The sequence below is a fragment of the Falco biarmicus genome, chromosome 5, assembly GCF_023638135.1.
Source record: "Falco biarmicus isolate bFalBia1 chromosome 5, bFalBia1.pri, whole genome shotgun sequence".
Classification (NCBI taxonomy): domain Eukaryota; kingdom Metazoa; phylum Chordata; class Aves; order Falconiformes; family Falconidae; genus Falco; species Falco biarmicus.
In genome coordinates this window covers 20,948,870-20,975,082 of record NC_079292.1, presented here as the reverse complement: position 1 = coordinate 20,975,082, position 26,213 = coordinate 20,948,870, and the positions used below count along the sequence as shown (strand labels likewise).

The 26,213-nt window shown below is 45.4% G+C and overlaps 1 protein-coding gene across 5 annotated transcripts; it reads right to left on the bottom strand.

Moving 5' to 3' along the window:
- Positions 1-936: 936 nt before the first annotated feature.
- Positions 937-24,609, bottom strand: DENND6B (DENN domain containing 6B). 5 transcript variants are annotated; one of them, XR_008822189.1, is made up of 21 exons: positions 24,434-24,609; positions 18,137-18,175; positions 18,001-18,043; positions 16,568-16,680; positions 14,235-14,315; positions 12,795-12,900; positions 12,203-12,282; positions 11,885-11,947; positions 11,034-11,089; positions 10,296-10,418; positions 9,798-9,893; positions 9,606-9,700; positions 8,974-9,039; positions 8,241-8,305; positions 7,711-7,800; positions 6,716-6,769; positions 6,231-6,340; positions 4,064-4,166; positions 3,693-3,766; positions 3,150-3,224; positions 2,682-2,820 (listed from the first exon to the last, which is right to left on the bottom strand). XR_008822189.1 is itself a non-coding variant. In XM_056341041.1 (20 exons), the coding sequence occupies exons 1-20, from the start codon at positions 24,569-24,571 to the stop codon at positions 2,698-2,700; spliced, it is 1,719 nt and encodes a 572-aa protein (XP_056197016.1). In that variant the 5' UTR covers positions 24,572-24,609; the 3' UTR covers positions 937-2,697. The 5 variants fall into 5 exon arrangements, 2 of the variants coding, with proteins under 2 accessions (XP_056197016.1, XP_056197017.1); XM_056341041.1 differs by lacking the exon at positions 3,693-3,766 and having other exon boundaries at positions 937-2,820; XR_008822190.1 differs by lacking the exon at positions 3,693-3,766 and having other exon boundaries at positions 4,047-4,166.
- Positions 24,610-26,213: the final 1,604 nt, after the last annotated feature.

Below are 26,213 nucleotides of genomic sequence, written 5' to 3'. Positions count from 1 at the left end.
GGTGCACAGTGATGGGGAGGACAAGTTGGGTTGGCCTCAGATCCCACTCCAGCAGCTTCCCAGAGGAAAGGAAGGGCTGGAAAAGAGTAAGGAGGTTGGAGGAGCAGCAGACAGACAAACCTCAAGACTATAACAAAGGTGATCCTCCCCATCTCCTCAGTAACGCCGTGTTTCTGTAAAAACAGTTGGAGAAGCACAGGGCAGGCCCACAGCCAAGGCTGCGGGCTGGGCACCGTCCAGGCACACAGCGGCACGGCTATAGTGATTCCAACCCAGCAAAGGGGAAGGAGACAAAACAGCACCTATGGAGGGTGTTGAAAGGAACAGCAGATAGTCAGAATGACAAAAAGCAAATCAATGACCAGGTAGAAAGAGGTGAAGAGTTGGATTCAGGAGTGCCAGTGTCTCTGGAGTGCCAAAACCAGCCAAGGACAAACCCATCCTTGAAGGAGCGGTGACAGAGCTGGGGGGAAGAGAAAACAACGTACACAACAGCAGCAACCAGCACGTACAAGCCAAAAGTACTCAACTGGGTACAAAGAGGGGGAAAAGACAGCAGCCTGAAGTGAACCTGAACTCTGAAGATGCTCAGGAAAGAGATTTGTCTGCCCAGGAAGCTGGTCCCAAGGCTTCTGACCGCAGGACCCTCCACCCCACGCGATGTTTGCTTTGTGGATGCCTTGGATGTGCCATGCGTAGGGCAGAGGGACATGCAGCAGCAGGCAGGTGTGAGTTGCCCTTTGCAGGGCTGGGCTTAGTGAACCCTACAGGTAAGTCTGGCAAAGGGGACAGGAGCCTCCATGTTGACCAAGAGCCCCAGATGTCTAATGGAGACTGAGGAAACACCACACCGAGGGCCACGAATGACCAAGCTCAACAGCACCTCTGCAGAGAAACCCCATTCCTAAAATTAATTCATCTACTAAGACTTAAAACCAAGACATAGCTTAATTTATTTTTTTTTAAACTAGTATTTTCTACTATACATTAGTGCTTCGGTCCACCACAGTCACTGCAGAGCTATTGCACGGACACACACACAAACTCTATATACAGAATATACACTGTACAGGCAGGGCTGCCACTAAGGAGTATTGTACAGAATTTGTTACTACAGGGAGGTATGGCCGTGTCCCCTCGCTTGGCCACTTCCAGGCTGGAGATGGTGGGAAACTGAGCAGCCTCTGCTGATCCTGCACTGTCTGTGCCTGGCTCTGGAGGAAAAAAGGGTTCAGCCACCTCCAAGACTCACTGACATCTCCCCAGCCGCGAGGCAGTGCAGCAACAGGCAGAGTGAAACAGCACAGCTTCCACCCAGAGCACTGGGTACTGCCCACAGCGTGGTGCAGGTCTCGGCTGAAATGCTGAACTCTCCTAGCATGTGCAAAGGTCCAGGGCTTCTTACAGAAAAAAAGTGCATCAGGCTGCCAGGGCCAGCCTAAAACCCATTCTTTAGGCAAACATTCAGGCCCTGGCCAGACTGGCAGATGGTGAAGTGCAGTTACAGTAGCAACAATCAACCCCGGGGTTACAGTAAATCCATTTCCAAGGCAGCTGGCAGAAAGACTGCTCTCAGGCATCGGGCAACTGCCTCCAAAGCCAGTAGCAGAGCCTCAAGTCTTTCTCACAATCAGTTCAGGAGCACATGCAAGTCTCTGTCTTTCCCAAGAGGTGAATGGGAGCAGAATGACCAAGCTGGAAGCTGGGTAAGAACCAGTTGTGGTGAGAGCTGGAGCGACTGCTCCTCACTAGCCTCAGCACAGGGCCAGCATGCAGCTCCCACAGCGGAGCCCGTGCACGGGCCACTCTCTGAGCCCCCACTTGGCAAGGCTGACAGGTTGCAAAAATCAGATTCTCCAAAATGTTATCGGCAAGCAGGCTGACCACATTAAATATGTCATTGCCCAAGGCAGAGCTCCAGCTCCCTTGTACGTTATTAGAGCACACAAACTTGATTTTTCAATCAGAATAAATAACATTTGGAGGCCAGCTCCTCTCTGTGGAGCTCCAGTAGCTACTGCCATTCAGCCAGCACCCTGCTGTGAACTCTGGAGAGCTCTGTTCCTTGCAGATGCACCAGCCCCTTCTTCTCCATCTCTGCCTAGGAGGAAAAAACAACAGCATTCCACATCCAACAATTCATCCTCCCACTCCCATCACAGCTGAAGCTCTTGCCGGCATGAGTCAGGCTGCTGAACGGGCAGGGACAATTTTTTCATATAATTTTTATGTGGGGGACTAGCATCTCCCTCATCAGAAACAGTCCTGAAAACAACTACCACTGACAGGACTGGTCCTGCCTCTTCCAGGCAGGATGATGGCGGTGAAATTTTGAGAGCCCAAGCGCTAAAGGTGGATGTGTATATATGTGCAATGTTTTGCACAGCCTATCACATGCTGCTGGAAGCCTGGCTGGCACTTTCTGACCTACTAACAGCCACACAGGGCAATTTCTCATTTACTCCTGCTCCTCAAAGCAGGACTAGACAGAGTAGTGCATGCTGTTCCCCGTTTCTGCTACAGTTCTGACCCACATGCTCACGTCCTCAAAATCGTACACAGCTGTGAGCAAGGTCCAGATCAGGTCATGCTGGCTGCATCAGGGAAGAAGTTTCCTTTCCAAATGCAACTGCAGGTGCCCACAGCTTGGAGCAGGGTGGGAGGGCCCTTCCTTCTCCAACAGTCTCTTCACTGTGCTCAGTGGTGGTGCAGCACGGTCTGAAGATCCTCCGGCAAGGAGCCGATGATGGTGTCAATATACAGGCCCACCCGCTGCAGAGTTTCCTCCTTCACAGGGAGGTGCTGGCACCTGGCTCTTACCTACAGGGAGAGAGAGAAATTTTAAAATAGCTTCACAGTTTTTCCTTCCACTTTGCCTTTGGCTGAGCAAACGTCACGTTGTCTCTTCAGTGCAGTGCATGAGACAACAGGCAGGACACTGTCACCTGAGCCCCAGGGAAATGAAAAGAGTCAGAACTTTTATTTTCTACACAAACACTAAAGTTTCATGACTGCCCCATTTGCCAATATTAATCAGGGACTGAGAACAGTTTTCTAAGCAACAAGTGTGATCCATGTCCCTGGTCTCTCCCTGCTACAGAGATACAGACAGAAAGGAATGAGTGCAAGATGAAGGGAGGAAAACTTACCAGCTTCTCACGAAGTTTCAGCACCAGGTCTACAATCTCCACCTCAGACTTGTCCTTCATCCAGGCCACAATGTTCTAAAGAGAGAAAATAAGTTTTCTTCAGGGACATTTCTTCTTTACAGAAGCTTTGATCAAAGCGATACCCCTAAGTAAAGCCTGAAATAAAAGTGAGGAGGAGGTTTCTCATCCTCTTTCACAACTCTTCTTGCAGAACTTAAGCCTGAATGAGCAAGACTGAGCTCTCCCCACTTTTCTGACCATGACAGCATCAAGCTCTTGCCTGCAAAGGAAGAATCAAGGAAAGATGCAGCAATACACAGGCAGTGCAGGACTCCCCTCCTTCAGTCAGTGCCATGAATCTTGTGCTGCCCTCAGAATTTAAATCTATTTGCCAGAGTTAGCCCCACTGAAAAAGGAGACAGCTTTGGCATTCCCCACACCATGCTCCAGGACCTGCACTGCTGAACAGTGAGACAAGCGCTGCAGCTGAAGGAGCTGCTCAATTTAAGAAGTTGTACCAGTAGTCACTACTAAAAATCCTACCTATTTTCATTAGGCATTAAGGAAGCCAGCAACAGATGACGCTTCCAGTCCGGCACCGTTGGCTTGGGAAGGGCCTTATGAATGAAAAATAGTTGACAGAAGCAGCCAGAGCAGGACCTGCACTGGCTAACAAAGTAGGGGAGCAGAGTTCCTCATGTTCTTGTTCCCCACATTTGCTGTTATTCCCGTACACTGACAGACATGAGGCAGAACTATGATTCCCACGGGCACAAAGCGCTGCCCCCCATCCATCAGTGTGGAATCCAGATGCATCAATAAGGGTCCAAGGCAGCAGTGCCCTCATCTCCCAGGTTTCACACCTGTCAAGGTATCACCTGGCATCGGTTTTAATACCTGCAGCTGGAACATACCGCTTCGCAGATTGCCTCTAAATGAAGGGCCTCCAGCTTCTGGGTCATTTCCTTGTGCCTCTGACGGTACCAGCCATCAAAGTTGGGAGACTTGAAGAAACGCCTGCAGAAAGAGAGGTGATGTTGAGGAGGGGACAGAGGGGGATCCAGAGAAGCATGCTGGCTCCCTCTGCACAGAGTCCCCTTCCTACTGCAGCAGACACAGATGTGAGAGGAAAAGACGTTCTGATTCAGTATGATGAGGGATGGACCATGAGCTAATATGCTCTTTTCGTTTCTTGTCTACTCCAGAGGCTTCTGTTCTGTCAGGCATTAACAGGATACAGCTGAGCAGCTTTAGCAGATTGTCACCAAAGACAGGGGCGATCCTGCCAGGCTCTCACCTTCCTTCACATCAAATCACGCCTCAGCCAATGCAAGAAGTGCCATGCTCTGCCCTTCGGCACCCTTATTTTGGACCACTTTTTCTTTGGAGTTATGCTAACTAGGATGGTTCAACATGGGAAAAAAATTCACATTCCTCTGCAGTATCTTGCTTAATTCCCTCTCCTTTCCTGATATTTAAAGCTTTCAATCATTTGTTAGCATGGAACTAAGTCCCATCTAATTGGTGATTTACATTTCTCCTACGTAAACAAGGTATCATTTAGGCTACATCAAAGGATGTATAATTTACACCTCTCTAATGCAGTACAGTAATAAACTTTTTTACTGAGCTACGCAGGAAAATGAACAGGGGGCAGCACAATACCTGTTTTTATCTCAGAGTGTAAGAATTTTAGATCCAATTCAAAACAGGATTGAAAAGCCACTAACTGGAAGGGTTGTGTCAGCAGAGAAAAAAAAAAGATGAGAAAGCTTAAGATGCCACATAGAGCTGAGTAACAGCCACTTTAGCAGCACATTCTCTGCAATTCTTTCATTAACAGCGGAATACCTCAGATGCTGCATTTCAGCATTTTCTTCTATTAAGAGTGGCCCACTTAGTATCTCTTCAGGCTACTTCCTCAGGCTACCTGCAGAGAGCACTTCCAGAAGAACTCAGCTGATGTTTGTATAGTTTCTTTTTGCAGCTTCAAGGACTCTTGCTGATGCACTCTCCACAGCACAGTGGAGTCCTAAACCCAGCCAAGATCTCAAGATGCCACTGTGATACAGACAGATTTAATTTTTAATTCAGGGTTTGACTTAGGAACACAAGAAATAGTATAGGCACAAAACCTCACACAGTTGAGAACCCTGGAATGTGTAAACGTCTGCATGTACATCAGTTGCCTGCAAACCACAACCAATTTATTGAAACAGTTTGTTCTTTGTTACAATTTTTCAAAATATTAGATAACCAAAATTAAATCTGTCTACCACATCATAAGGAGTGGAACTGCTTGTTTTCTGCTGAATCTATTAAAGCACAAAATGGTACAAACTTTATCACAGCAACAAAACATACTAATAATCCATGATTAATGATTCTGCTCTCTTTCTGGCATTTTTTCCCTTTTCCATATTCATATATCTCCCATTTTCCTTCCCACTGGGTATCGAAATTCTGGATTTTTCCTACTCATATTGTGATAAGTGTTCTCCACCCCATTTATAACTAACTATCCTTTATGAAAACTATGGAAAAACTCTCCTGCATGCTCTCTTAAATTCTACCCTGAAGAAACGACACCCTTTTGTGTTCTAACAGCATTGCCATCACACAGTAAAAATGCAATGGCTGTTGTCCTGAATGCTGTACAAATACATACAACCACTACTGGACGAAGACCAACAAGTCTTTATACCCCATCTGCCCAGGACCAGTGACTTCAAAAAGAAAGATTCCCTGGAGGACAGTGACATAGCTGATGTCAGAGATGAGTCTCCTTCCTCTCCAGCAGAGAGGATTTAGTTTAAATTCCTGAAGGTGGAGAGTTGACAGCTTCTAAACCTGACTGTATCTACTTAAGAGACTACATAAAACACAGGATTTATTCTGCCCTGCATTTGCTCCTCCTGACCATTATTAGTTTATCAGTTCTTCATAGGCATGAGTTTTTCAGATGACCAGTCTTTGCCCTGAAATTCCCTTTTTGCTCCCAATTCTAATTCAGGATTCGATGTTCATTGTAACTTGCACCAGCTGTTAAAGAGATAAAGCAAGTAACTACCAAAACCTTACCTGTAGAGGCCTAACCAGTCACCCTTAAGGACACAGGTAAGCTGGGGACCAGCATGCTCGAGGGTCTTCATGAAATCTTCCTGACAGAAAGGACGAATTTGTGGAGGATTCTGCACAACAGAGAAACCATATTACATGGCACCCAAAAGAAACTGGGGGGAAATGAGGTCTGTTTTTTACAATGGAAGAGGCTGCACAAGGCAGACTTTGTAACTATGAGAACAAAAAATGCACAGACATCTTAACCAGCCTTGCTAGTAAAATTCAAATTAGATTCACAATAGTTGAGCTTACTGCAAAACAGGAAGCATCTGTCTCAATGTTTGTTTCAACTTTTTTTTTTTTTAAAAAAAGGAGTAATAGCCTTCTCCCTTCAATGAGAGAAGTTCACACAGAGTATCAGAGTATGTGATCAGCATATGGCATAACTATTCCCAATCCCCGCAGTCAAAGGAAAGCAGAAGCAACTGGAAAATTGAACATACCTTCCATGGAGTAATGGCTCTCTGCAGAGGCATCAGACTTGCAATATAATGCTCCTAAAAAGAAATAAAAACAAAACAAAAAAAATAATCAAAAAAATTACAACAATCAAGGAGCCTCTTGTGTGGTCACTAAATTTGACAGTCTGCTCCAATGCATCATAGGCCCAATCAACAGCCTCATACTCTGGTTTTTTTCTTCACAGTTGCATGTTACATGAGCCTAAGTGTTCCAGCTTGTTTCCCACCAGGGGCTAGGTCACAAAACTCTGCTGCAAGAATCCCAAGCATGCCATACGAGAAAAGGTCAGGCGGGAAGAAGTTGGCAGGAGGGACTAGAATCTGAGAAGATGCTCTGTCTTCCCACATACTACCTCCTGAGATGACGTAGAAAAGAAAGTGGAAGAGCCAAACTGGGGCAATGGGACAGGCAACAAAGAAGTACTACCAGCTTTCTACTGGGACTAGGCAGGGAAGGCCCTGAAAGGAAGCATTTGCTAAAATCTGCCTTAAGGTGGTGATCACCACATGGACAGGCCTCTTAAGCTCCACAGTAAAGCTTCCCAAAGCCAAAAGGGAGGGCTTCACACTGGCAACGGGTTTGATTCCAGCATTAGATGGGAAGAGGAATATGTTGGGCTCCCATCCCTTCCCTATATATTTGCTTTGACTAGCTGTTGAAAAGAGTGAATAGTTGGCATTACAGTCAAGTAACAGAGTACACCTACTACGTTGCAGGAAACAATTTTCTGTCTTTACATACAGTGTGCTGCATGTGCAACCTGCAGAATTTTATCCTAATTACTGAAATTTGTGTTCGAGAGCCATTTATTTCCTTTCCATGGAGTAAAACATTCTAGAGCGCCACACCCTGAATCTATTACAGATGCCTGGGTACAGGTGAATAAAAGAGGGCAAGGGCAGACTTGTCACTTGGGCATCCCCAGTTCACCTCCCCTCCCCTTTACACCACCCTGACAAGTCTCTGCTCAACTCACCAGGGGAATAATGAAGCTCTGAGTGAGCTCCAGGAGGTGACGCCTCAAAAGCGCACTCTGGACTTCAGACGGGCGTTTCCGCTGAATCCCCTGCAAGCACAAGCAGTGCATTCACAAAGGTGCTGTTCTCTTATCATGCAGATAGATGCAGAATTTGCAAATGCTGCAGCTATCAGCAACCAGCCCAGTACAGTCTGGGAAGCTGTACTGCCCAAAATACATATTCCACTCTCTAGTTAAATTTATCACTCACATTTCACTACATAGAATCCGGTTTTTCAGAGTTTGGTGGGTTTTTTAAATAACAACTGTTCTCACTTAGGTTATCATTAGCACCAGCATTTAATCCATAATATCAAGTGAAAAATTTAAAATTGGCATCATAAACATGTCCAACTATACTTGACTAAATCATTACACGCTGTAAAAAGACTGCTCCTTTTGGAGAGCTTTGTCTGTTTAAACCAAGCTGTCAGAACAGTTTTCCCATAATGACATACAGGATGTAGGATAGAGTGGAAAGTGCTTACCTTTAGTAATCTTTTTATCAGGGTTTTGTCTTTGTGAAGGAACGTTTTATAAGAAGTATAGATTCCTAGATTGAGAAAGAACAAAACCAGGAAAAAAACAGAACCGAGAAACAAATTTTTGCCCAGACATCTACAGGAGGCACTATTATATAGTGCAGGGATAACAGAACTGAAATTCCTAGCACAAACCCTGGCAGCTGTGTGTGTGTAATTACAAATATTATTTAAAAAATATTACAAAAATTATGAAATTGCTAATGCAGCCAGTACTCACAGCACGATTAAAGGACACTGAATTCCCTCAAAGACTTTCTTATGCTAAGCTTATGGTGATATAACTTAATGGAGTCAGCTTATGGCCAGGCCTGAGATGAACAGTTAAGTGGCAGATAGCTGTATCTAGGTAAGCAAGTTCTTTTGACATCCATCACGTCTAAAAAGCAGGTACGGTACATAAAATAAACCCAGCAAAATCAGAAGCTGTTCTCCCAAGACTAAAATAATTTGTTCAATTAATTTGTATTGGCTTTTTCAATTGCAAAACAAAGATGTATAGTTTTTCTGTATTAGATGGGGGATGCCACTACTGTGTAGCAGATCAAATGTAAGATGATAACACAAAAATGTCAATTTGTTGAGATGCAAAGAATAATGTATGCAATGTTTGCATGCCTGCAGAACTCCCATGTGGAAGGGTAAACAAAAGGAAATTATGTCTGACAAAAGGACTTACCTGGTTTTGTGTCTAGAGTTTTTAGTTTAGCTAGCTTCTTCACCTTAACTTGCTTGGGCAGGTCTCCTATAAAAAGACATGAAGTGACTAGTTCAGGCTCTGAATCTACCCTCACAGCCACAGGACGCACATGAGAGACTTCACACTCAAGAACATCCAGTACTACACTTGCACATCTGAAATCATATCCTCCCTTACCTCCACCCTCACATAAGCCTTCTCATCTGCTAACTTTTCAGCTAAAATTTTGGAATAGGAGTGTGTTAAGGAGGCACTGCAATAAAATTAACTCCTCAACCTAGAGACTTTCCTGGCTTTATAGATAATAATCAGAGTCTCTTTCTCCACCTCTCTCTTCTCTCTGCAATGTTCTCTTTCCTGCCCAGGAAGGACTTCTTTTCTTAATGCTTCAGAAAAACACAGCAAGTTATCCTCTCAACGATTTGTCTTCACCACTGTTTGCACTCATACTGCACACCAACTCAGTTTGAGTCTAGACTTCCCTTTGGTTTCTCAGCTCTCACAGGAATGAAGATGCATAGAATGACAGCTAGCACTGCAACTGACTGTCAGCTCACTACTAGCCTCTAACACGGTCTACCAGCCCAACAGGACTTTGATTCCACCCTTACCTGACATTCTGAGCTCCCCAACTCGAAGAATGTGTGGCCAGTGCTGGAGAGTTTTGATAAAGAAAGGGTTTGTGACTCCCACAACAATGTTTGGCCTAGAAAGAGGGGGAAAAAAGCAGAACAATGCTAACCTCGGGGTTTCCTTCACACAGGCAGTGGCAAGTGGATAGCAAGGGTCTACTGGCTACTTACGGAGCTTGTGTCCTGGTCGTATACTCTTTAAATTCACTGTCATGGATAGTAAAATAGGGGCGGTAGTCACAACAGTACCTCAGAGGAGCAAGGCAACTGTAACAATAGATAGAATAGCTGCCATATAAACTGCACAAAGGAGGAATGTGTGTTTACATCAGGTTTATATCCCAGAGCAGTGGTTTCGTCCTGCCAGAGGTGACACTTTGGAGGAGCTCCAGGCTTTTTTTTTTCCTAAAGCAGAGTTCAAAGCCAAAGAGACAAAGTTCCTCAGGGATATGAGCCATCAAGTCTCCCAACACGGGAGATTCACTTTTACTCTTCTCTACCATTGGTGGAATATGAGCATGACTCTTTTGCTATGCTATTTGTCTTACATGCTTTCATAGGCAAACTAAATCTAACACCACTGATTTGGCAGAAGAGGGGATCTGAAAGAGAAAAGCTGCCAGAATTCATTACTACAGTTACCTGTATCTCAGAATTTGCAGGCATTACCTGGTAAGTGCCAGAACCATTTCTGAAGAAACTGTAGGGGATGGTGCCATTACAACAATTGGCTCTCCTAGTAACATCAGCTCCCACAACATCTGGATATGAATTAGCACTGGCTGGAAACACCTGTTAGTGAAAGGAAGAATGATACGCTGAGGTTAGAAACGCAGTTCAGAAAAGATCAGGCACAGTTATTGCATACAAGCCTACCCAGATGCATTTCCATCTGGGAATTTGAAATCTAGGATTGATTTTTAGAATTCCACAACAGAATGCCACATGTCTTTGCACATGCTCTTGCTCATCCATTTTATACATGTTTAAAGGAAATGCTTTAAACAATGTAAAGCAACCTGCTGATCATATTGCTTAGGTGAAAAGGCATACTGAGAGCAAAGTAAAACGCACATGGATTACAGCAGATGTATGTCTATTAGAATAGCACCTATAATGCTGAAAAGTTTGCTTCAGACACACAATGCGTATGCTTCAGAGCTTAAGCTGATCACCAGCTAAGGTCAAGAAAAGAAACCCTCTTCTAACCAGGATACAGCAGGTTGTGTTAAGGGCAGCGCACACAGGTTTAAACACTGCACAAGCTTTGCAAGTCCAGCATTCTAAATGACAATGCAAAGCAGTGATTTTTGATTCTTCATTATCCCTATGATTTATAAGATACTCTGAGCAGGGAGAGGGGAAAGCAGATGGAGGGGCGAGGGTTGCAAGGATGGTGACTCTCACCTGAAAAGATCCAGTTCGTGAATACTGGGGAGAACCAGTGGGGCTGGTAACAGATTCTAAATGAGGGGAAAAAAACGAAACAAACCCAAACCTGTTAGTAAATGAAAGCATCCTGACTGAAACGCCATCTAAACTGACCACATCAATCACAAAGTAGCTCCCTCTACAATATGCACAAAAGAAGAGAACAAAGTTAATGCTTAGAGGTATGAGCCACAAACAGATCTGGATTGAGCATTCAAGGTCCAGATAAATTTCCTTTCCTATACGATAATCAAGAACCTCTTCTTTTCAAGATGTGAAAGACTTCCCATGTCTGCTCCTTTATTTTCCAGAGTCTCCTCTGGCAGAATACAGAACTTAAGATAGAGATAGAGACAATAAGGTTTAGTAACATGGATACCAAAAGTTGTGAAAGATAACAACATTATTCAAAGGAGAGAAAAAGGGAAAAGATGAAATGAACAAGAATCAAAACCCAAGCTAAATCAAAGCAGTAAAGATGCTCGGACAGCAAATGCTGCAAAACAACGCAGAAGACCAAGGCAGCGTCTCGTAGAGACCTACCTATGCATGAATTCCCAGGAAAGGCATGGTGAACAAAAACTGTGAGAACAATGCACATACATAACTCGAAGCACACAAATTCTGTGCAGCGAGCTCTGTTTTGAAAGACACAGGCATGAGAGCATGCAGTTTGAACCAGATGGGTATCTGAAACCACGTTAATACCGGGCCAAAGTGGTTTCAAACAGGATTAAGGCTGAAAGAGTTTCAGTTCTTCTCCACCCTCCTTCCTTAGTCTAGATTCTGCTCATCACTGGCTTGTGTCATGCCACACTTCATCTCACCTCTTGATTGAACTGCTTCACTGGGCTTGATCCTGGCTTATCCACCCTTGACGGGATTCGCACCTAGATTACAATTAAGAACAGACATATTATCCAGGGAGATGGAATCAGCATGCACACACACTTTGCTTTCTTCCTTGACAACCATCCACATGAGAAAGTTTTCTTAATTACCAATTCTAATTGCACAGAGGTTAGGACTAAAGGGAAAGAACCTAGAGTAAAGAGCAATTTTAACACCTAGAAGAAATGGGAATACGTTTCCCTTCCCAGTTTGCTTCAGCCTGCTGCTGAGCACAGATCACCAGTGACAAGTACCTGAATGACAACTCCCATCACTGGAAGATTCAGAGTTTGTCCTGGCACAGGAGGTGGCCACTGATCAATCTCATTGCACACTGCAGGGACACAGGTAAAGGAAAAAGTTTAATCTGAAGGTCAATACAGGTAATTCAGCTGGTCCTATGAGTTCTGTCAGTGTAATTATCACTCATTCATAGCTCATGTGCCCCCTGGCTAGTTACAAACAAACACTGTTTGTAACTGCACTGTTCCCAGTGCAGGCCCAGCAGCACTATACTGTTGATAAATCATGATTAACTTGAACAGTGCCATAAAGACCTAGACAGAGATGTAGCATTAGCAGGTTTTTTCCTCTCTCAGGGAATACATTGCATGCAAAACTGACAGCATCATCTATTAAGGTTGTCAGACATTTCCCATTAATGCATCCTTTACAGCTGTTTATAATTTTGACAAGCCAACCACTTGGATGAAAGTTTTTCCCTGTTGGAATTTGTTCCAGAATGAACTAATCTGGAACATTTAAACTGTCTTTCAGGAACCTCCTGATAAAACCTCTTAAAAGATTTCAGTATGCAAACCCTCCCTCCTATATCTGACTGCTTACCTGCCTCCAGGCATGGCTCCAGCTTGTCAAAGTATTCTGGAGCGATGAGTTGCAGCAGTGACTGGAACAAGTTCACATACGGAAGGCATGACACCAGCACCAAAGACTGAAAAAAGGCACATTTAGGAGTCAGAGTCCCCCTGACATGATAATTTCTAGCACAGCATATGCTTATATTGCTTACTTGAGAGTACACTTAAAAACCAACACCAAAAACATGAAAGAGCTCAAAAGCAGCACTTTTACCGATGGAATTCTTGCTAGCTACCTAGTCGTAAAGCCTTCAGGCTTTGGGAGACCCTAGGTATCCACACAGGCAAGGGTTTTTTTGTTTAATGAATAAGCACAGCTGGCAGCTTCTACCAGGGAGCCACGGCAATTAAGAGGGATGAGATTGCGACCTAGCAAAAGATCAACTGGAGGAAAAATAACAATAATTGCTGGTAGGTTCAAAGCTAACAAAACAGCTGTTTCACACAGCGAAGTGCAAAGAAGCAGATCGCTGAAATTGAAATTAGGTAGATAAGCAAAATAAAGGAATTCTGGGGAAGAACCAAGTAACTTGAAATAATGCTGATTTGTTTCCAGCAATGCTTTTTGTTGTTGTTTTGGCTTCTTTCTAATGCTTCTTTGTGAAATATATCACTATTTTTTACAAATTTTCCAATTCAGTCCTGATATCTGATACCTGAAGGACAGGTTTTCAAAGGTCATTTGTTTGAGAAGATGGCATTTTGATCTTTTGATGTGAAAAAAACACTACTGAAAGAGTAATTCCATGGATCTATGGAGAAAAATGGATCTTAAGGTCAAAGTAAAATATTTTCCTTCTCTAGAAGATGACTGAAATTCCACTCTTTCAGGCAGTGATCATAACTATCTGTCTGAATAATACAAAGCACTCTGCATATTTATGCTGAAATAAACATGCAGTTTATATTATTTTTTGCAGTGTCTGTGTCAAAGGAATTCAGGGTAAGAGACAAGGTTGGTGAGGTACCAGCAGTGTCGCTGCTGCTAGTTAGAAGCAATCAGCTCAGCAGGAAATCCATTCCCAGATGGCTACTAGGAAGAAGAAAAATTAAAGCAATAATGAGAGTAGGGTTAAGCTATAACTAGCACAGACTGCAATAACAAAGTATATCCTCTCACTATCTGTGACACTAGAGTAGGTACTGAAGCAAATGTTCGAGTACTTCCAGATCTCATGATTCAGACAGCAGGTCACTGCTCATGTGATTAACGCACCATGGCAACCCATTCCAGGTTTGTTTGGAATTACACTTTCCACATATTCCTGTTCCCCACGACCTTTGCTGTTTCCTGCAGAAACACTGTGGGTGTCACGTAGGAAGTGTGCTATTTTACAGCTATGGATAGGTGCCTTTTTACAGCTATGTACCAGTTGAGAGTAGCAAGCTATCTGGTTTCAGTACTCACCTTCTGAAAATAACCTCTCTTCATCGAGCTGTCCTTGACTTGCCTGAAGTATACATAACCAAAGTAATGAGCTGACTCCCGCTGCAACAGAGACCAACAATGCTGTTATTTAGAAACTGATTACTGCTATCACCAAACTCCCTCAGCCACTGACCAAACAACATACCTCACTCCTGCTATGATACAATTACAGCATACCCTGCTATTTACCAAAGTTATCCATGCTCAGCTATCTGGAAGAGTTTACCAAATGGGTAGAGAGGAGATACAAACAACTAAATTCACAAAAAATTACAGCCTCCACGTAGCACCTTTCATCAGCCCCTTTCTGCAGCACCTTTAGGGCCATCATTTAAAGGGTTAATCAAGGAGGTTTCCATTAACACAACCAGCTAAGCCAACCCACTAAGCTCATCCTGGCACCCCTTGCTGCTGCTGATGCGCTCTGACTGTCAGTTTTCTTTGCCAACTGAAGGATAACGTATTGTTGAGGAAGGAATACATCATCTTCTGAGAGGAGGAAATGTACCCTACTATACCCGCTGCACTCCGCTTTAGTCAGGCATTTAAAGCAGTACCAGTCAAACTTTGCTCAGGATGAAGCACACAGCTTCCTTCGTAGCACCCATGAAAACAAACAGATTTAATACAAATCCCCAGCAATCATTTCAAACATGCTATGCCTTCTAAGTTCCCATAGACATCAAGGAGGAAGGACAGTCATCAGTGCCAAACGCAAAGACCATACTTAATATCATTTTTTGAAGTCGCGTAGTTTAAGGCATTTTTCTTTTCCCAAATATTATACTGTCCTGGGCTGCACCAAAAGAAGTGCAGCCAGCAGGCTGAGGAGGGGATTCTCCTTCTCTACTCCACTCTCATGAGACCCCACCTGCAGTACTGTGTCCAGCTCCGGGGCCTCCAAACGTAAGAAGGACATGGAGCTGTTGGAGCAAGTCCAGAGGAGGCCACAGAGACTGATCAGAGGGCTGGAGCACCTCTCCTAGGCAGACAGGCTGGTAGAGCTGGGGCTGTTCAGCCTGGAGGAAAGAAGGCTCCAGGGAGACCTTAGAGCAGCCTTCCGGTACCTAAAAAGGCCAACAGGAAAGCTGCAGAGGGACTTTTTACAAGGGCCTGTAGTGATAGGACAAGGGGGAATGGTTTTAAGCTAAAAGAGGGTAGATTTATATTAGATCTAAGGAAGAAACTCTTTTACTGTGAGTGTGGTGAGACGCTGGCACAGGCTGCCCAGAGAAGCTGTGGCTGCTCCATCCCCGGAAGTGTTCAAGGCCAGGCTGGACAGGGCTTGAAGCAACCTGGTCTAGTGGAAGGTGTCCCTGTCCATGGCAGGGGGGTGGAACTACATGGTCTTTAAGGTCACTTCCAAACCATTCTATGATTCTGTGGTTAATTTTCCACAACAGAATCCAGCACTTTGGCAGTTTTGCTTCCTTTACTTCTTCAAAGCTAGGTGAATCTGTGAGGCAGTGCCCGATTGCTACAAAGCAGTAAAGATATATGCAAGCTGGAAAAATCTCTAGATCAGAACTCAGGAAAAGAAATCCTCCTACTCCCTCTCAGACCAGCAACCCATTTCTGGATTGCATATCACAAAAAGATTGCAGAAGTGTTAAAAAGGCACATGCACAGGAAGCATCATCTCAAAGGAGAAAGCAGAAGAGGACAAGTTGATCTGACGGCCATCTGCTCCATTAAAAGAGGCAACAGTGCTGAGCACATCCTTTCTCTGCATGAAATGGACAGTTCACTGACAGAAAAAACACAACTAATGGACACTCCTGGTATTAGTGCTTGGGTAAGGTTAAACCAGCCCGCACATAGCAAACCAAACTGTGGATTTGTGGCATGCCAATTACTGTGGCTGGTTTTATATACGTAAATCCTGCAACAAATGAAAAGAACTGCCATCACTCAACAAAAAGAGGTAAACGGTTAATTTACCACTGACAAGGATATTCTTATCTTGCCTCATGGAAACGTGCACAGGTAGCTGTGCACTCTGTTGGATCTCACCTATGTGCCATCATTTGTCTTTTTGCTGTAGCTAGACATGACCACTGCTTTAATCTGGGTACGCCCTGATTCAGTTCTATCTCTCAGAGTAGCTCGGATTCTCAGCAAAGCCCTCTATGAGTGTTAACATGGAAGTAAGTCCCTGTGCTAAAAGCTTTCTCCTTTTCTGACTATTCCCACAGCCAGAGAAAATGAGTATTTAATACACAGAAAACAACTCAAAAGTATATTTGGCTTTTAACCCATTAACACTACTCTTTGCTTAGCAGGTGTAAGTAGTGCACTGAAATGCAACTGACCTGCAGTGTTAAGGGTGCTTCTCTATTGTACTCGCCATCATCCTCGTAATGAGTGGTCCTCTGTCCCCCAGACTGACGAAGGCGGAAGCTAAATTGAGTATCTCCCAGACCACCTGAGATAAAGATCACAAATGCTCAGGAAGAAGTTTCAGTACAGAGAAAGCTGGAAATTGCTTAAATCTGCAACGCTGACATAAACAGGGATGCTGACTTACAAGGAACTCCAAAACTGAGAATGCAGAGTAACAGCATAAACCCACAAAAGTCAGTACAAGACAGGAGGAACACGCAAGAACTGATACCATTAAGCTAAACCTTGCCAGGGTTGCTGGGAAACTTACAGACATTGGCCAGTATTATCAATCCTGAGTAGCTGCAGCCACCACTTCTTATCCACTCTACTGAAAAACCTGCAAATGGCCTTAATCCAAGACCATACAAACACAGATTTAAACGACAACCCCCTGCACAACAGTTCTAGCAACTATACTCCTCACCCTGCCCAAGCATACTTTGTATAGCAGAAAAAAGAAACAGCACGAAGTCCTCAGTTTTCATCATTTGTTTAGGATGGGCAGGAGTAGGGCTGAGTATGTACAAAGAGGTCAGTTGTAAGGAAAGTTAAACACGCTAAGCTCACTGAACAAAACCCAAGGCTAAACCAAGTAAGGTGCTACTTACTGGTGAGAGGACATACTCCCTTCCCACTGCACGCAGGTGCCATGCTCCAAAGAAGAGTAAAGATTGTGTGGGTGGGTGGGTGGGGTGGGGGTGTTATGAAGATATTACTATTAGTAAATAACTTACTTCAATAAAAGGGACATTTAGCCTGAGTATTCACTAAGCTCTGAAAAACCAGTGAAAGTATATCCTTAAAAACATTTAAACCTGAACTGGACAAAGCTGTAGGAAACTAATAGTCAGGAATTTTCTTAAAGAAACAGGTAGCAGGATGAATTAACATGCTTATTTCTTACTGCCACCTTTCTGATTTATAAATACAAACTTTGGGAATACTTCTTCTGTGAAAGCATCCTCTGCCCATATATTTCTCTTCCCTGAGCACTTCACTCACAAACGCAGAAATGCTGACAGTCAACAACTGCAAATCTCAGGGAACTCATCCTTCATGACTATTTTTTATATTTTATTGGCACAAGGGAACCATGAGTGTGCAAGCTTACCAAGAAATTGTCCGGTCACCCACTAGATCACAGATTCTAGATGGAGAGAGCAATCAAAATGACAAGAAGCCTCTCTGTTCAGAGCTAAGGGCTGGGTGCTCCTTGATGTCACCATTCTAGAAGATACAGCCCATCAGTCTCTGCTGCATTAGAGGTGATGACTCACTCTTTCCATCATGCACCCGTTCCTTTCATAACAGCAGCAAACCATCCTGCAGGCTGCATGCAAGGCCAACAGATGCTACCTACCTGAGTAGGAGTCTGGAAACGACAAGTAGCAGATACTAGTTTTCTGTAACAAACAAAAACACGCAATAAGAAAACCTCCATCACTGCTACTCAATATCTTTAAAACCAGAGGGAAAAAATATAAAATAGTTATTACCTCTTTCTCCGTTAGCCTAAAGTCATACGGATACACCAACTGCAAAAGAGGCAAGAGCCAGTACGTCAACCACTCTGTTCCCCCATCTTCTACATAGATCTATAAACATTGCTTCCATACAGTTAAGTGCCTTATTTTTCCTGAAGTAGCATGTCCTACAAGAAGGTAAATCCACCCATTTACAAACTGACTCCCAACAGGCCACTGCACTGAGCCTGTCACAGAATCTATTTATTCTAGCAGATTGCGAGACAGTCCAAATGACTTATGTTTTACTTAGATTTTAACTTGAGAGTTGACAGCTCGGGAAACAAACAGCCCCACCACCCTGCTGCTAACTTCTCCGTACACATTCCTGATGTGCAAACATCTGTTTTCTCTAAAGCAGGCAGGAGAGGACTATTCCAATGCTGCTTGAAATTACGTTAACATATACTTAACTCTCCAAGCTCCAAGTCTGGAAACCATTAATACTCAATTTTGCACCTAAATACAAGTTTTAAAATTGTCCAGAATAATGTCCTATAGAGAAAGTTTTGAACTTTGTTGTGTATTACTAGTTGTCATTTGGAAGAGGGTCACTTTTTATCTTCATTTTTTAAATCTTGCTAAAAAAAACCCCTTACAGTTCACTAAACCCACTAAATATTCCGAAGGAGTGAGGAAGGCTGGCATCTTGAGCTGCTGGGAGGTAGAAACAGACTTCACAGCAATGAAATGAGAAGGCAAGACAGTAAAGACAGACTAAGAATGGCTTTAAAAATGAAGTTATGCACAGATGGGGTGAGGTCTGGAAAGAACCACTGAAGAATGGCACAGAGAGTGTTAACAGTCGTGGCTGGGGAAACAACCTTTGCAGTAGCATTCTGCCAAGATACAGGCAGGGGAAGATCACCATCCTCAAGGGCAGAGGAAAGGAGGCAGTAATAACCAAGAGTGGACAATGGTTCTAGCCGTACGAAGAGATTAGAAAACAATATATCCTACGTACAGTAAACAATAGGAAGTCTGGTGTTAGACACAGACTTGGGTGTATATCCTAGCCTCCACAGTGAAAACGGTTACTTAACACCCCTGAGTGCCTGGTTGGCTAGAGATGCTGTTCACAGTAACCAAAAAGAACATGGGCAGCAGGAGTTTGTGGGGATTCAGAGCTGTGTTTTAGCCTCCCTGATTTGAGATCTGTTGTCAGAAAGACAAGCCAAGGCTTATTGTGTACAGAAAAAGGTGGGTCTGGCATAGGCTGGAAGATTCATGCTTTGTCAGCATACCAGTGACAGCTGAATTGCCTTACACCCAATTTATCATCAAGCATTTCAGATAAGGGAGATCGACAGGAATTTTAAAGCATCTAGTTAAAGACTCTAGCTTTGCAGCTGAACTATGTAAATGCTGATAACACTGTTTCTGCATTTACTGTAACCCAATAAAAGAGAACTCAAGACTTCTCAGGTCAGGGCTGAGGGCAGCACTGCAAGCAAGGTCCACTACAGAAACAATCGCACTGAGAAGTGAGAAATGACACAACTATGGCAAGAATGAGTTTCACATGTCACTGGGCAAAGGACAGAAACCAAAGTACTTACAAATCTGCAGAGGTAACCTATACAGTGTTTACAGCACTTACTGATCGGGAAATGCAGAAATTGCTGGTGGCTTTAAATAAGCAGAGGAGAAAGAAACTAGCACTGAATGAATTGAAAAATGGAGATCTGCTCGTCAGACTTCTGCAGCTCCCAGGCAGTAACTCTGCTTCAGGTCAGTGTGCGAGTCATCTGGTACTCAAATCAGGAGCTCTCTTCAGTGCTCAACTCTTCTTACAAGTCTATAAAAAGCAAGGGTGGCACCATGCCAGAGTGCTGGAAGTTCACTGAGCTCGCTCGCTTCGCTCTAACAATTCCCCACTGATTCCTTGGCAAGGTCATCTAATCAACTTCAGAGAGTGAGCCAAATTAACAATTAAAAATTACACTGATTAGCCTTTGGTTAAAGCGTCTCTGAAAGATGAAAGCTACAAAAATACAGGAGCAAAATTATCACATGCAAGCTACAGCGACGAGGCAGCACATGAAGGCACAACTAGAGAATGAAGGCTTTTTAGACACTGAAGCATGAAGGGATGCATTACAACTACACCACAGGAGAAGAAACACTTCTCTGCTTGCTGTATTTTTGCATTAGGTGACTGAATAAATTATTGTGGTTATGACTAATTTAATGATCATACAAACATTTATTTTGTTAATTCCCATGTAACAATGGACAGACCAGGAACAGAGACCTAGACATCTGATGCTGAATCATCAAGAAGCTCAGGAATCTCACATCATCGTGCTTTCTGCAATAGCATCGCAGCAAGCTCAGATCTGATGATCTAAACTTAAGTTCAAGAGTCAAGACAGACTTCTAATTCTCCTGCTGCCTTTTCTGGGGGGGGTCATTCTGCAAGCAAATCAGACCAGAAATGGATCCTGATGGCTCCTAGCTCCTTTGTGGGTCCAAGTTTAAGATACACTAAGCATATGTTTCACTTGGAGATGTGTGCTCAGCATTTGGGGGGCAGGCGGGGGTGAACCATACTCAGATGCTTCTCACTGAGCGTAGAAGCGCTGATGGACCCAAAAATTCAGACATTATGTTTCTGAAAAATAGGCCTTATCTTCTATGTCTTTGCCTCCCTTTCAGCATAACATGTTGTCTGACGTATTTCTATGTGTGGGGTGGGGGGAAATCTCCAAATGTTTACAAGATTAAAAACACACTCTGAAATAGTACGAATCCTAGCCACAAGAACTTTTCAAAAGCAAAAAGACAGCAAACAAAAAGAACTTTTTATTTATAAAAGTCTCTGTATATCTCAGAAGTAGTCCAAAAGGGCTCAAATTATGTCATAGCTTATGATGTAATGCTCTCTCCCATCAATAGTGGATTAACAAGCATGGAGGCGACACATGTTGTTGAAAACAGATCCTTGCACTAAAGCTTTGCTGTTGATACCAGCAAGGGTGCCAAGTGCTCTGCTGCTGTCATAGCAACACAGAGAACATCCCAGAAAATGACTTCTGGTGACTCTGAAGTAACCCAGCTTCACAAAGTGCCCGTGATTGGGAAAGCTTGGGGAGGGAGGAGCCACTGCCATTGTGAAAAGGGATATTTCAGAACCACAGGGATGAATTTTCAGCGTTTCTATGACAGCAGCACCAGAGAAGTCAGAGCCCTTGCAGGGTTGGATGGCAAGCAGCTGGTGGGGAGGGCTGCTCCGGTGGGACACAGACTGCTAGCCAGAGAGGATCCTCTCAGAAACGTGTCTTCCTCTCTCCCTGGTGTTTCTGCCATCTGTAGTTGACTATTTGAAGACATGTAAATTGGTGGATGAGGCAGAAACAGTAATTATACCTAACTTCTACATTAACCTGTGTTTTCCTTTGTAACACCTTTTCTACTGTGTATTTAAACAGCTGCAGAGTGGGACTCACTGAATTTCAGGCCAATGATATATCTACACCACGAGATGACTTCACAGAACAGAAGTCATACAATATTCAGAAACCCAAGCAGACCTTGAACAAGCTCTTGGCTGTGAAGTTGTATCCACAGAGCCTACCCCACTCCAGGGTAATTTTACCTTTCTACTCAGTGTTATTGAAGCACAGACAGACAACACGCACTAATCAGGCTTCAACAATGCAGCTTCCAAGTAGATTTGGGCAGCAAGGGAAGAAAAGAGATGTTTACTCTGGAAAGAATCCTATACTCAGGAAGAAGTAATCTTCAGGAAAGAATGACAAGGTCTCAGTACAGAAACCGTGACTGAGACAGGCCCGCTTCTAAAGTGGAACTGCAGGGGACACCCTAAGGTTGGACTACGCTTGGTATGTCTGCATCTTCACACACTGATTTACAGAGATCATGTAGAAGTATGGTGCAACCTCCAGAACGGGAGGTTACTCCTCCTCCTAACTCACTTTGCTGTGAGCATGTGAGGTAGCACAAGTTATTTTAAGTATTTGTAGCCTGTCACTCTGTATAATCCTCTGGTTTGTGAACAGCCTCTGTGATTAAATCACTCTTTAGAGGGATATACATTCATCCACAAAACCACAGAGCACTCTGTCAAGATCTAATCTCAGTCAGCTACACTGATCTGGTAATGTCTACAGCAAACTTCCCGTACAAACTCAGCCAGGACTGAAGTCCCACAGGGCTGGGTGCCATAGACGCATTTTTTCAACCCAGAAACTTGCAGTCAAGAGCCCGAATCATAAAACTCCCTCTTCTCAGCTGCAGACATCTGCCTGCTTGGAGACAAGCCGCAGGATCTTGACCCAATCTAAAAAAACTAAGGCAACAGATGGAAATAGGAAATAAGCAGGAAGATGATGACACCATTTGACTACTGACAATAGTGACATTTACACTTTTTCAACATTTAAAAATAATTTTACCTGGAATCCCCCCATAAGACGCTAACAGCTTAGGCTTTTTAATTTTCCAACCCCACCCAGAACGGAACATGGGATGTTTATTACACAGCTTCTCCTCTGCCTGGCTTTCTTCCTGGGCATCTCACCCAACGCAGACCCAATTCCTTGCCCAAACCCTTTACTCGGAGATAGAAATCCACAACGCACAACCAAAGGAAAAGTGAAGGTGGGGTTGCATCATTGCTCAGGCCAGATGCTGAGATGTTCCCAGCCTTCTCGGTCATTTATGCCAAATGAGAAACATTTCCCCATCAATACTTCTGCAGGCAAAGGAGGAAAACAGAGGAAAGGAAGAAAAAGAAGAAAAATACCTCTCCAGGGATTAACAAACCATATTACTGCATACCTCAATCACAAAGTCGCCTCCTTATAATGCTAGGCAGGTAATAAAACCAGTAAGAGAGCATCTTTGTAGCTATATTTTAAAACACACCTATGAAGAATTAAATTGTAAATGCTAATTATTATCCCAGTATTCATACCCTTTTGGGGTATATCAGGTCTGGTTTTGCAGGAAAGACTATAGAGCATGTGAAACTTAGGTCTACAGCAGCTTGATTTTATTTATTTTCAGGCTTCATGAAAAGAAACATAGTCGAGCATTTAAGAAAACAAAGGAGCAATTGGCTAACTTGATCTCTACTGCTTTACATTCCTTTCAGAAGCTTCAGCATGACTTTAAAAATTTAGTCCGGATCCTCTGAAAAACAGTGTTAACCTCCTTATACAAAGGCAAAGTGAGGAGTACTTCCCACAATCACACAACAAATATCAAGAAATTTGAGACAATGCCTTAGGTTCAGAATAATACAGACCTACCCCTCCTCCTTATGTAGCATTTTCTTAGAACACCAACCAGCTCTTGCCTTCAGCCACCTTACAAGCCTTAGGCTCTAACTCCCTTCAAATCCTCTTTCAGAGGCAATAAGGGAATAAGGAAAAACTGTTCCAGCCTCTTCACTCCCAATTCATCCTCTCTGGCCCCTCAATGACCCCCACAGGTATATCAGACCTCCTGGGAAACCTCTGACACCACAGGTCCTCAGGGTGACAGAGTCGCCTCAGCACCCCACTCCACTGCACCCCCTCCTCGCCCCATTGCTCCCCCTCTCGCCACCCATCTCCCAACTCCTTTCCTATCACTGTCCTACGATGTCCACCTCAACCCCCCCTCAGCGCCTGCTGACCCCACACCCCAGACCTGTATTTCTGAGCGAGGTTCACCCCTACCCCCCGCTCCCTAACACCAGCCCTTTCACGGGCTGACTTTCTACAGCCCTTCCCCCACCGCCCCCTCCCCCTCGGCAGTCCTGCACCCCTCTGCTCACCTCAGCCCCCCCTCCCCAGCCCCCCGGCCCCTGCACACAGACAGCAGCACCTTGGGCTGCCCTGGCTCCTCCCGGCCTTGCACAGCCAGGTGCTGCCCGGCCCCCCGAGCCCCCTGCCCACTCCACACACCGCCTCCCCCCCGCCACCACAGCCTTATCCCGGGAGACAGCCCGGCAGCCCCCCCCCCCCCCGCCCCGTTCTGCCCTGCTTCCCCAGGCACAGGGCCCTTCCGCTCCGCCCCGCCCGCCCCCAGCCGCCATTGCCCCCAGCCCCTCACACCCACACCTTCGCCCAGACGCCGCCTGCCCCACACAGCCCCCCTCACCCCCGCCAGCCCAGCCCCGCCCCCTCCCCTCCCCTCCCCTCCCCTCCCCCACCCGCTGCCTGCCGCCCCTTCCCCGCAGCTCCCGGCCCTGCCCGGGCCCAGGCCCGCCCCACACACCCCGGCCCTGCCTGCGCTCAGGCCCCCCGGCCCTGGCCGCACCTCCATGGCCTGGCCCAGCTCCAGGTCGAAGGTGACCACGCAGACACAGTCGAGCCAGGCGGAGAAGCGGGCCCAGGGCAGCGGGGAGGCGGCGGCGGGCCGGCGGGGCCGGGGCTCGGCCCGGCACAGCGCGTCCATGGCAGCGCCCGCTCCGCCCGGCCCCGGCCCGCCCCGCCGCGGCCCCGCCCCGCCGCGCCGCGCCCCCCGGCGGCCCGGAGGTACCGCACCCGCCGCCCCCACCATCGAGACGGCTCCGGGCGCGCAGAGCGGCCCGCGGTGGGGTGTCATGGCGGGCTCGGCCGTGGCCAGGGGGGGGCGGGTGGTCTGCGGCCTGCGGTGCGTGGCGGCCGTCGGCACACGAACGGGAGGGGACGTTGCCGCCGCTCAACCCACGTCACCCTGCCCCGCTCCTGCGCCTCCCGGGGGCTGCCGATCCCCAGAGCTTCGCCCCCCCGCCCCCAGCCCCTCGCTGGCCGTGGGCTGCAGCTCGGCCGGCCCGGGCCTCCCCGGCGGGGCTCCCCGCCCTGCTCCGCCGGGGCAGCCGCCCCGGCCCGGTGCCCGCGGCTGGGCCTGGCCCCTGGACCCCTGCAGGCTGGGAATGGCGCGAGGGGCTGGGTGTGCTGGCATCCGTGGGGCTGAGGGGCGGCCAGCGGAGCCGTGCCTGGCCCCGGCTGGGTGTTAGCCAAATTAAATGGCAAAGGGTGAATTAGAACCCTAGCGTGCTCGTTTTTATTAGGTTTAAGCCATGTGAACTCTGCGGCACGGGCTGATGCCATCTCACATTTACTCGGTGCTAAGGGTGGGAGGACAGTGGTATCTAGGAAGTGCTAAAATATCAGTCATAAATAACAGTTCCATGGCAGATTTCCTGAGGCACTGGCTAAAACCTAACCCCCTTTTTTTTTCCCTTCTCTTTTTGTCTTATTTATTGCTAGGCTACTGTTCAGCCAGTTTCAGTCATGGAGCAGATAAGCACCAGGACCAGAGTAAAGAGAAAGCACAAGGAGAAAGAGTCTGCAGCAGCACTGACTTAGGCTTACACTGACAGTCCCTGAGCATCCCACCTGCACCCTGTGCCTCCTAGAGAAGTTTGTTGCTGAGTTACGTGATGGAGAAGTTGGTCTTTGCTCATGTGAACAGTAATCTCAATCCTAATGTTAGCCATGTAAGCTTGGCTGTAAAGCCTCACTACTGGGCTAAAAAAAATATTGTTGTCTAATTTTATGGGAAAAGATGTGCACATTTCTGTGCACTTCCTTAATAAACTGCATCGTGACCTAAAGGTACAAACTGGGGGTAATTCTGTCGAAACCAATAGAATCATTTCAGATTTACATCATTTTAGAGGAAAATCTGCCTTAGTAACTTTGAGATAGAGATTCTTTTACCACTATGGATGAATTTATGTCCTTTCCTTTGGCTATTTGCTCAATATCCTGATTAAAATTCATTTTAGGATTCCAATACCTGCCTGTCCTGCAACATGACTCCGGGAAATTGGCTCTGTGAAGAGAGAAATAGAAACCTTGGATCTGTGCTGGCATTATGCCTGTGATAGTTTCCTGGTCAGAGTAAAGGTGTATGTTTCAATATTAATGTAAGTCTTTCAGCTATCATTTTTATACTTCTCAGATGTTATAAGTACTTTCATTACCCTTTATATTCACAGTAAATTTTTTTCTGCTTGGCAAGCCAGTAATGTATGTGTGGCTGCAGTGAAATCAGCTATATGAGACCCCTTGGAATAAGATTAAAGGTGATTTTTATTATGGCACAAAGG

Coding starts and splice junctions, on each gene's coding strand:
- DENND6B (XM_056341041.1), bottom strand. CDS start 24,571: ATGGACGCGCTGTGCCGGGCCGAGCCCCGGCCCCGCCGGCCCGCCGCC. Junction 8,306..8,973: donor AACTCTAGACACAAAACCAG/GTAAGTCCTTTT, acceptor TTCTCAATCTAG/GAATCTATACTTCTTATAAA. Junction 3,225..4,063: donor TAGAGGCAATCTGCGAAGCG/GTATGTTCCAGC, acceptor TTCTCTCTTTAG/AACATTGTGGCCTGGATGAA.